Consider the following 11,859-nt stretch of genomic DNA (forward strand, 5'->3'; position numbering starts at 1 on the left):
TTACTTGGATTTGGCTGTAATAAAACTTCCGTTTGCTTCATTATTTTCTCAGTCCATACTTTGGTGCTTTCAGCTTTAGCAAGAAGGTTCTCAAGGTGGGCGTCCAACTCGGTCTTTTCTGCCTGGCCAAGCTTCTCTTCTGTAAACTGTAGGAGCAGAGAGGTGAAGAAGAGTAAGTGTCTAGAGAATGGAGATAGCTGCTATAAAGGCGATTCACATAGGGCATCCTCCTAGCGTGTAGTATGTGCCTATGATATGCGGTACAGGCCAAAAAACTGATGCCGGGGCATGTGTTCATAGAGTGAAGATGGCCACGGTCATGAGACACTGTTAATATATATGCACTTAGCATACGACACCCATGTCCTGCTGATTGTATAATGATGGAATTTGTGGTCTGTGAGTACCAAGCACACCAATTTTCATTGGTGGCGCGGTGGCGCAGTGGCCACAGCCCCTCCCCTCCCCCTCTCTCCTCTCATTGGTGGCAGCGGCACAGGGGGAAAAGAGAGACTCCTTCCTCCTCCCCTGTGCTGCCGAGGGAACATGGCGCAGTAGAGCAGCCTAGTATCGGTAAAAGGTAAACCCTGGTATCGAATCGATACCGGTACAAAAGTATCGATTGGGTATCGATACAACTGGTTACATATAATACATTCACTTATATACGGCTCATGATGTCTGTGGATACCAAAACTAAGGGTACTTTCACACTTGCGTTACAGGATTCCGGCAGGCAGTTCCGTTGCCAGAACTGCCTGCCGGATCCGGAAATCTTTATGCAAACGCATAGCATTTGTTTCCGATCCGGGTGACAAATGCATTGAAATACCGGAACTGTCTCTCCGGTGTCATCCGGAAAAACGGATCCAGTATTTATTTATTTTTCACATTTTTAAAAGGTCTGCGCATGCGCACACCGGGTAACCGGATCCGGCATTGGTCCTGGATCCGGCATTCCGGCCGGAGAAAATACCGCATGCTGCAGTATTTTCTCCGGCCAAATACCGTAAGGCCTCATGCACACGACAGTATTTTTTCACAGTCCGCAAAACGGGGTTCCGTTGTTTCGTGATCCGTATCAGTTTTTGTTTCTGTGTGTCTTCCTTGATTTTTGGAGGATCACCAGACATGATTGCAAATGATAGGAAAAAAACGGACACGGATGAAAATCTTGTGTGCCTCCGTGTTTTTTCACGGACCCATTGACTTGAATGGGTCCGCGAACCGTTGTCTGTGAAAAAAAATAGGACAGGTTATATTTTTTTGACGGACTGGAAACACGGCTCACGGACGCGGGTGACAAACAGTGCATTATCCGAGTTTTCAACGGACCCATTGAAAGTCAATGGGTCCGCAGAAAACCGAACAACGGACACGGAGCACAACAACGGTCGTGTGCATGAGGCCTAAGAGGGACTAAACTGAAGACATCCTGATGCATACTGAACGGATTGCTCTCCATTCAGAATGCATTAGGATACAACAAAAGCGTTTTTTTCCCGGTATTGAGCCCCTAGGACGGAACTCAATACCGGAAAACTTTAACGCTAGTGTGAAAGTGCCCCTAAACTGTACATATGAGAACAAGAGAGAACTTTACACAACTACCTTAAAGGGGTCACCCCACATTAAAAAAAAACTCTAAAAAACAAAAAAACATTTCTTATCCACTCTACTACCGGGATCCATGCCATTCAGCAGAATGGGGGCCCTATTTTTCTCTGTTTGGAGGAAGCATCAATTGCGCACGTTCAGCAGGCAGTCATTCTGTTCAAGTCCCTGGGACCCCACTACATTTCTGTCTCCGGCAGTCTCAGAGTTGAATTGAGCAACAGACAAGTGCAACTCCACTAAAACAGGGGGACACAGCAGCTCTGTTCTCATGACCGGTGGGGGCCCCAACTGTCAAACTCCTGCTGACCAGACTACTCCTATCATGTACACTGGGATAATTGTCTTCTATGGGACCACCCCATTAATATATAAAGCATGACCCCAGCGTGTAATATCCTCTGCCACCTTTACACACAACCGTCAGCAGTCTGCTGCAAACCATCGACGATGTAGAAGTGGAGAAGATCGCAGGCTACGAGCGGAGCAATAGCGCACCGATATATACAGGTCCGCAAAATGTGAAAACCCTGGTAGTGACATGCAGAAGACCCCGGAACAATATCTGGGAGGAGGGATGATGCTTTGGTTGATCTGCTGAAGGCATCTTCTACGTCTAGAGGAAAGAAGTCTTCATCATAATGTAAATGGGAATTCTTTAGTTCAGGGGACAGAAACCCCCCCCCCCCCCCCACTCCAGTTGTTGTGAAACTACAACTCCCAGTATGCACATTTGCTCGTCTGTTCTCAGAACTCCCATATAAGTGAACAGAGTATTCTGGGCATTGTAGTTTCCCAATTTCTGGAGTGCCGGAAGTTGCTGACCCCTACTTCAGTGTAATGGCAGTGAGGCTATGGAGCTCTCCGCCAGGAGGCGGTGATGGCTGACACACCGACCAGGTTCCAGAAGGGTCTGGATTCCTTTATTGAAAGCACAAATACTGCAAGTTACTTAAAGGGCATCTGTCAGCAGTTTTGTACCTATGACACGGGCTGACCTGTTACATGTGCACTTGGCAGCTGAAGACACCCGTGTTGGTCCCATGTTCATATGTGCCGCATTGCTGAGAAAAATGAAGTTTTAATATATGCAAATAAACCTCTAGGAGCAACAGGCAGTGCTCCAGATGGCGACCAAAATGGTCACCAATGCAACTTAGAATTGCAAAATGGCGACAAGACTTTGTAGTCATGTCGCCATTTGCGCCTGGACCATCCGCCGCAGACGTCTGCTCACACTACCCGGCATAGAGGGTGGGCGTGGCTTGGGTTCCCGCATCCTGTGCTCCCGCTTCCAGTAGTCTGATAAGTTTGGAGTAGAGTCTTTCACCTCACCCCGATTGGCTAGTAATTTTCCCACCCATCGCTCACGCGGTAACCGCCCCTTCATGTGTATTCGCTGCTGCACGAACAATGCTCGTTTCTATTGGACGGTTGTGAGTCTCCTCCTGTGTTCTGCTCGCTGATTGGCTTGGTGGGCAGAAGCGTCGCCTGTGTGTGGTCCCGGCTGGCGTGCACATAGATCCTGAGAAGGGAACTGGCCATGTGCTGGGTGAGTGTTTGCTGTGTGACAACTTTGCAAACAAAGTGACATGTTCTTGTGAAGGGACGTGCTTGTAGTGGCCTACACGGTGTATACTGACACTGACCAGTCCAGACAAACCTTTATCTTCAAAACTGAACTCCCTTTTAAACTCCTCTTGCCACACTGCATCAAATTCAAGATGTCTGCTTGCTGTCGGTGAATGCAGACGCTCATGCTTACATCCAAAACCTACAATCCAGTGGTAAACGCCATGCTTTATCTACGCTGATACATTGTAACGGAACCTCAGCTGTAATAAGTGGGGTACTCAAGTACTTATTGTAAAGGTCCACATATCCAAGTCAAAAATATATATAAGGAGGGACAACACCATTGGCGTGTAGCGCTGCATTATTATTATTATTTTTACAATAATCCACACCTCCAAGCCCACCTAATCTCCTTTCAGTGTCCCCTAAAAATAATGATGCCCCTTAGACAGTATATATTTAGTGATCCACAGAGTATGATACCCCTAAGTGCACCCTCACCGCAGGGTGATCCCTTGGTGCCACCACACATTATGATGCTCCTTAGTGCCCCTGACACATTGCGATGCCTCCTTAGTTCCTCCCCACAAAGGGCCACAGTGGCCCCTTCACATGTGAAATGGCCACTGTGCCCCCTGCAGAGTAGAAATGCCCACTGTGCGCCCTGTGTTAAAAAACAAAAACAAAACACGGTAACTACTCACCTTGTCCCGTTCCTGAAGCTCACAGTTCTCTCTTCCCTGCAGACACAGATCGCTCTGCAGCACTGTGCGGGCGGAGCTTATGCAGATTTTCAGACTGCAGGCCCCGCCCACACACACCGGCAGCGCGATATGTGCCTGCAGGGTGAAGTCTTCCTGCTTCACCATTCAGAGAGCCGCCGGCCTAAAGGAGGGGAGGAGCGTGGGGAGCGACAGGACCCAGCTCCCTGCGCTCCAGCAATGAGTGCTGCCATCTGTATTAATGGAAGCGCTCATTGCTTCTGGCCTCTGGAGCCCCTGCAGAGCTGGCACCCGAGTGCATGCAGGGGTCCGGACAGTTGGCAACCACGGTCTGCCAGTTGAGTACCCCTGAAGTAGAAGGTTAAGATAGTTTTCAGTGTCCCAGAGGCTGACAGCAAGCAGAGAGTTTGAAAATAGGGAGGTAATAACACACAGTGAATAAACGCATATGTACAGAGGCTGAAAACCCATCCAGGTGACAGAGCTATGTGTTTGTTACAATGTGTCAGTGTAGCTTGGTGCTGTACTCCTAGGGGCTAAAAGGTTGGAGAGGAGAACATAGCATCCAAATCTAAATTATGTGCTTTAGGGCTCATGCACACGACCGTATGCATCTTGCGTCCGCAAAAAAAATACGGCCGACATCCGTGTGCATTCCGTATTTTGCGGAACGGAACAGCTGGCCCCTAATAGAACAGTACTATTCTTGTCCGTAATGCAGAAAATAATAGGTCATGTTCTATTTTTTTTTGCGGAACGGAAATACGGACATACGGAAACCGGATGCACATGGAGTAACTTCAGTTTTTTCCCGGGCCCATTGAAGTGAATAGTTCCGCATACGGTCCGCAAAAAAACCTGAATGGACACGGAAAGAAAATGCGTTCGTGTACATGAGCCCTTACTCTGTCAAGTTTTTGTTTGAATGAGATTCTCGAAAAAGCAGACAAGCAGCAGAGGCCCGGAAGCGAATGAGCCAGGACCTGGGGATTACCAACACAAATCTGGCTAGTCTGACAGCTCATGGAAATGAGCGCACAACCCCTTTAACTGCGCGGGCTGCAGCCTTTAAGAACCCCATGCTCAGCAATATTATATGTATTTGAAATTTGGTGACTAAAAATGTTATTTGGCTCCTAAATTTTGCAGGTTAGAAGCCAATGGCTCCTTGATATTGTTTTTAGTCTGGAGCACAGAATGGCGGTGCTGCCGTTACACCCAGAGGCTCTGCTCTCTCAGGCCAGGCAGTGAAAACGTGATCACACCTGTCTGGTCCTGCCAATCAGAGTGCAGAGAGAGCTGAGCATCTAAGTGTAACGACAACACCCCCATTGCTCCTAGAGGCTCATTTGCATACATTAAAACATCATTTTTCTCAGCAATGCGGGCACATATGAACATGGGACCAACACAGAGGCCTTCAGCTGCCAAGCGCACATGTAACAGGTCAGCCGGGGTGCCCTTTAATTTCTAAAGAAGGGGCGCTGATCTAGGGATTTATTGTGATTGCCGAATTTGGAGTCAGGAAGGCATCTTTCCCCTGATATGGGGCAATGGGCCTCTGCCTCAGAGACTTTTTCCGTCTTCTGGATCAACACGATAAGTTTAAAGGTTTGTCTTGATGTTCTGTGTCTTTTCTCAACCTTATCAACAGTATAACTACGTAAGACACGGGTAACTCACGGCTGTGAGGGTAGGTTCACATCTCTGCTCAAGGTAATCTGGTAGCTTGGTCCTTACCGTATCTGGCATGGCCATTGACTATAAAGGAAAGCCGCCATCGGATTGCCTTATGGTCAATGTGGACAGAGAGGTGTCCAGCAGTGTGCGGCTATGCTGCTGGATACGGTAACTGGTAGTCGGATCCTCTGCTGGATTACCTTTAGCGGAGATGTGATCGGCGCTCGACTGCAGCAGACGTCAGGGGTGGGGGAGCAGTAAATTCTCCGCGAGGTGACATTTATGCTTGGACCTGTAGCAGATGCTGGAAGTTAGCCTGAAGCTTCAGCATAAAAACACATGATAAGACGCTGTCAGGACTAGAGAAGCCAGAACATCTGTAATATTCCAGATTATGTATGAAATCAGGCGGACTGAATGGCTGCGCTTGTCCTCATCCATTAACCCCTTAGGAGCACATGACTCCTGATCATACGACACAAATCTACATGTTTAGGAGCTGCACGTGTGTCTTATGACACCCTAACACTACAAGCACTTTACACCGTCAGCGAGGTTTCCAGGACAGGTTCACTGTCGTCCAGCCAGATATACCCATCACCCAGAGACTGGGGTGTGAGCAGTCCCTGACCACAGCCTGATGAGGGGAGTAGTGCTCTGTCATGGCGGCTGAGGTACAGCTAGAGGAGAGGTGCCCTCCAGTCACTGATATCGTCAGGCCTCATGCACACCGGATCATTTCAAAGGCCTGCAAAAGATGTGGACAGCATCCACGTGTCCGTTCCGCAGCCCCACAAAAAAAGATAGAACACGTCCCATTCTGTTTTCAAGTTCGGCGTACAAGGTTCGGGTTAGGGTACTTTCACACTAGCGTTATTCTTTTCCGTCCTAGGGGCTCTATACCAGAAAAGAACTGATCAGTTTCACCCCCATGAATTCTGAATGGAGAGCAATCCGTTCAGGATGCATCAGGATGTCTTCAAGTTCAGTCTTTTTGCCTTTCAGGACCGCATGCTGCGGTATTTTCTCCGTCCAAAATTCCGGAACAGTTGCCAGAATGCCAGATCCGGCATTTTTTCCCAGTGAAATGCATTAATGCCGGATCCGGCCCTGAGTGTTCCGGCAAATTGCTCAGACCACAAAAATTTGAAAAAAATTAATGCCGGATCCGTTTTTCCGGATGACACCGGAGAGACAGATGCAGAATTTCAATGCATTTGTCAGACGGATCAGGATCCTGATCCGTCTGACAAATGCAATCAGTTTGCATACGTTTTGCAGGATCCGGCAGGCAGTTCCGGTGACAGAACTGCCTGGCGGAATCCTCTGCCGCAAGTATGAAAGTACCCTTATCTAAGAAATCCGTTATGGTCCGTGGTAGTGGAATCCATACTGGAATTCTTAGATATCTGGAAGCTTCTATGCCGAACCTAAAAACAGAAGTTCGCTCATCCCTAGTCCTATTCTTCTCTGTTTTGTGGACAAGGATAAGACATTTCCACAGGAGTTTGAAAAAAATTAAAATAAATGGTTGCATGCACACGGCTAAGATCTGTGTTTTACGGATCAGCGATTTGCAGACAACTAAACGGAGAGGGTCGTGTGCATGAGGCCTAACTGGGATTGTTTCGTTTATGCTTACTTTCACTGGAGAGTTCCTTTAACCCCCTCGTCTCACCCCACAAATTGCTGTGGGAAACAAAGCCCTCACTTCGTGGAACCCTCGTAAATCCTGTTCTGATGCCGCCTGGTCGCTCGCCGCTCTCCACTTTCTGATCAGGCTGCACCAACCCCTGGTGACACAGCTGTGCGGGACCAGGAAGCAGAGAGCATCAGAGGACCACAGACCTGGGAGGCGAGCGCCACTTGTTATTAGTGTGTTGCTTTTCAGTCTGAAAGTAAGCTAATCAATAGCGGGTACAGAGGGAGAGACAAGTGTCTCCCTGCACCAGACGCATCACCCAGCACGAACCCCTGCGATAGATCTGGGGAGGGTCTGGACGGCCTAAAGGTGGATTTATACCTGCAGATAATCAAGAACAAACGTTCCTACGTGTAAAGGCGCCGCTGATCCTAGTTTCTGGTCAGCAGATTGTGCAGTCTAAACAGCGATCTGCTGCCCAGAAACAATGTAGGATGAGCACAGCAATCGTGATCCCTCCTCCTCATACTGTGAAGGTGATCGCTGCCTGTAAATGCATCACTTCACCTCCACTGAACCAGCAGCCGGCTGACAGGAACGAACGCCTCTGTCCCGACAGTCTGCTGCTGCTGGACCCATGTAAATCCAACTTAAAGAGGACCTTTCACTGGTCCGACATTGTAAGATAACTATCTGGACATATACAGCGGCGCCCAGGGATCTCACTGCACTTACTATAATCCCTGAGCGCCGCTCCGTTCGCCCGCTGTGGCCCCGTTACCTTCTCCCGCGCTGTATGGTAGGTTCACCAGGGCGGAGTCCGCCCCGTTTCTCCGTTCCTTCTCCCTGGCTGTAGCGCCGTCCAATCGCAGTGGAGAGCTCACAGCCGGAGACACGGATCCGTTCTTGCAATGCATTTGTAAGACGGATACGCATCCGGATCCGGCTACAAATGCTGTCCGCCTGCATGCAGATTGCCTGATCACTCTGCCGCACGCGTGAAAGTAGCCTTACAATGTTCGGACCCATCTTTAGGATTATTAGACCTGGGCCACTGAATGCAAAAACCACTAGAAACAATACCACAAAAACTGCAGCGCTTATTCTTGATTTAAAAAAACAACAACAAAATAAAAACACCAGGGACAAATTCATGTGTGCGCGGACCCTCAACTTGTGGATCCACTGGTACGGATGAGTGGATCCCCGGAGTCTACAGTAACAGGTTAAAGGGGTATTCCGGCTGTTAGAGGTGTCCCCTATCCACCAGCTGGGTGGGGGTCCTACTACTGGCAGTGCAGGCGCATGCTGTCACCAAGTGTCACTACTGCCATACCCATACATCAGGGGGCACAGTCCGCACCCTTTGCCACTTATGACTGAATGCCCTGTACTGGAGACACAGCAGATAACTCTGGGCAGCATCAGTCGACGCCCCTTTAAGTGGCATGGCACAGCTATATGTGCCCCCAGCATTCACCCAATGTACCAGGGCGCAGTAGTATGCGGAGGCCGCCCGCTCCCGTACCTGCACGGCGCGGCTCAGGAAGGTGCCGGCATCGGCCGCGAACTTCTTCACGTTGAACTCCATGTTGATGATGGTCACACAGGCTGAGGAGATAAGGGAGGAAGCTCCACCTGGAGCTCGGGGGCTCTGTCACACTCTGGGCGGCTCCTGCTGCCCTCACACAGCATGTGACCGGAAGTGACTGCGTGTACGTCCATACCATAGAGAGGACAGCACGTACTGGCAGGAGTGACGTACGCTGTGTAACTGCGCAGGCGCGGCCCTGGGCAGCGCACTTTATTTTATTTTTAGTAGATTTTACCTGCATGTTTTCTGCACGGTTGTAGTGGATTTCCTGCCCTCATAAACATTTACTTACATATTTATTACTGACAGCTGGGTATTCTCATGTGCCTGTTCATACATTTAAAAGGGTTGTCCAGGATTGAGGACTTTACTCTATTAGTACAAGACAGACATACGTATAACATACATCCATGTCCTACCTTTTTCACATGTTTCTGAAGCCCCGTTTTCTTATAGGAAATTCTTTGCCGGAAGTGACAGCGACGTACCGGGTCCCTTGTAGGAGCGCTGAAGCCTCTTCTTCCGGCTGCTCAGGGAGCCCGGTGATGTCACCGGCACTGATGGGCGGGCTTTAGCGCTGCTCTAGCCAGTAAAACAGCTAGGGCAGCGCTAAATCCCGCCCATTATTGTAAACAAAAGAGCCTTTGTCCTGCGAGATCGCAGGGCAAGGGAGAGCATCGGAGCATGAACTGTTCTGATGCTCAAGTCAGGGGGGGCTGTCTGGGTGAAAATGGCGATATGTCCGGGTTCAGCTCTGAACCCGGACAACCCCTTTAAGAGCTCCATAGAAACAGAAGACGTCATCGGCGCAGGCGCACTGAGGGAGTGCTGAGGAGGCGAGCCTCCTTATCTCAGAGCGCCTGCGCCGAATCAACACAGGTGCGCGATTTTTGAAATGCTGACAGGGCCGCCCGGAGGAGGAGATCGCGGCTGGCCCTGTCAATTAACAAGAGGAGGGGGCGGTTTTCTGCGGCTGCTACCAGCAAGTAGATGCCCTACTTGCTGGTAGACAGGTAATTAGCATATCATAAAAGTACGTTTTTTGCCAAATCTACTGAACGAAAATTATTAATAACATAATGTATAGCAATATCGCGGGATAGGGATTATAAGTACACAAAAAAAAAAAAAAAAGAGTTTAGTGGGGTGACAGAAGCCCTTTAAACCAGCCTTGCACTTTTAGAAAATTGTGAAAAGGTGATTTGAACTTTTTACCTGGAGGCGATGCCGCCGTATATAGATGGCGGTTTCTTTTATTTTCCAGGCCTGTGTCATGCCTGCTTAAGGGGCTCATGTTCTGTGGGTGTCCCTTCTAGCAGGTGGTAAAAAGCATCCCCCCCCCATGGGGAACTGCTGGTGTCACTGTAAGGCCACATGGGTGCGGGTGAAGGCACATCCGCAATTTCTAACTTTTTTTGGTACGATTTGATGCAGTTTTGCTGCAGATCTCACCTTTCCATGCCAGAAACACATGGGTTTTTTGGTACGAAAAATGCACAGAAATTTGTGCAAGACAGTGTGCACTAGTGTGCAGGTGCCCTTAGGCCTCATTCAGTCGGGTTCAGGCAGACCCCTTGGTTTGGGTGGCCGCCCCTGCTCTCCTCCCCTCTTTCATTGTGTTCCCCTCGGCCGGGAGTGGGTAGGGCGGAGGCTGGTGTTAGTGGGGGAGATCGGGGATTGGTCAAGTTGAATGTGGGGTTAAGGGGTTAAATAGGGATGTTTGGGGGAGAAAAGGGCCATTTTGGTGAGAGAAAACGGGAAAGTGGACAGTGCAAGATGGAGCTGGAGAAAACCATCGTGCGTTTGAGAGCTGAGGCGGAGGTGCGGGGACGCGGCTGGGTCCAGGAGCAGTTGCAGCAGGTGTTAGGGGGAGCGGCTCAGGCTACAGATTTGCCTCAGCCCCCAGTGCCCCGGCCACAGCGCTTCAGCCCACACCCCCCCCCCTCCCCCGGGCTCAGCGCCGAAAACGGAGCCCTCCAGAGGACCCTCCACGCAAGGGATCAGCCAAGAAAACGCCTTCCCGTGGTCCCCGGCGTGGGAGGAATCCGGCAGACAGGCGGAGCCCTCGAGGTGGCCTGGCACGATCACCTCGTGCTACTTACAGATCCAGGTTCGGCGGGCATTTTCCCTTGTCCAGGGGAAGGGGGAACCCCTCAGCGCGGTCAGGCAATCGGGGCGAACGGGGCTGCTGCCATTCAAGGTGGAGCCGGGCAGCAGGCCTCCATCACCTGCATCAGGACGGCAGTCTGGTAGAAGCTCCGCCCCCTCTGAAGACCTCGTGGTGGACAGCAGCCATAACGCTCCTGGTGGAAGTTCAGCCAGGGAGCAGAGTGCAGAGCAGTTCTGGACGGCACAGGGGGGCGTCAACACTGAGGACCGGACCTCTGGATTCAGGACCTTCGGCTGATGGGGACACAGCACCCAGGCAGCCAGGTGAGTGCGCATGGGGACCCTTAGCACAGTTGGGGGCGGGTAACGGGGGAGGTGAGGGATCCCAGAGGAATTTAGGCAGAGGCGTAGGGCAGTTGTTGGGGGGTTTAGCGGGTTTGGTAGCGGCATGGGGTATGGGGGAGCGCATCCCCGTTACCAGCTTGGGGGGTGGCAGGAGACCCAAGGGGGCTCAACCTGGCAAGAGGGTGTGATCAGGGGCTAGTTCGGGGGTATCGGTGCAGACACAGGCAGGGGGTGCGGCGGAGGTCGACGCGGTACGGTTAGATGACCGGGCAAAAGGGGAGGTATACGTGTGTTTCGAGGGCCATTTGAAACAGGATGTTAAGGACCGCATATGGAAAAGGGAGTATGTGGAAATATTTTCCCTGCTTCCGCTGGATAGATTTAACTTGGATAGGACACGGAAGGAGGAGGGAGAAAAGGAGGAGGAGGAAAAACGTAGACATCGTCTGATACCGAGAACTTTTCAGAACTGGCTACAGGCGTTTGCGATTCTGGCTAGTGTGATTGGCGAGAGGGCGCCGGAGAACTGCTCGGCCCTGTTTTGCTATTTGGACGCGATTGGGGAGGCGTATCGGGTT

At 50.6% G+C, this 11,859-nt stretch overlaps 1 protein-coding gene across 1 annotated transcript in view; it reads right to left on the reverse strand.

Annotated features, from left to right (window-relative positions):
• The window catches only part of SH3GLB1 (SH3 domain containing GRB2 like, endophilin B1), a 66,315-nt gene extending 57,393 nt beyond the window's left edge, over positions 1–8,922 (reverse strand). Inside the window, exons 1-2 of the mRNA XM_040408844.1 lie at positions 8,762–8,922; positions 5–146 (exon numbers count right to left, since the gene is read on the reverse strand). Coding sequence (XP_040264778.1) covers positions 5–146; positions 8,762–8,824 — 205 coding nt within the window. The 5' untranslated portion in view covers positions 8,825–8,922. The remainder of the gene's footprint in view (positions 1–4; positions 147–8,761) is intronic.
• Between the last annotated feature and the right edge of the window lie 2,937 nt (positions 8,923–11,859).

Source organism: Bufo bufo, chromosome 9 (genome assembly GCF_905171765.1).
Source record: "Bufo bufo chromosome 9, aBufBuf1.1, whole genome shotgun sequence".
NCBI lineage: Eukaryota > Metazoa > Chordata > Amphibia > Anura > Bufonidae > Bufo > Bufo bufo.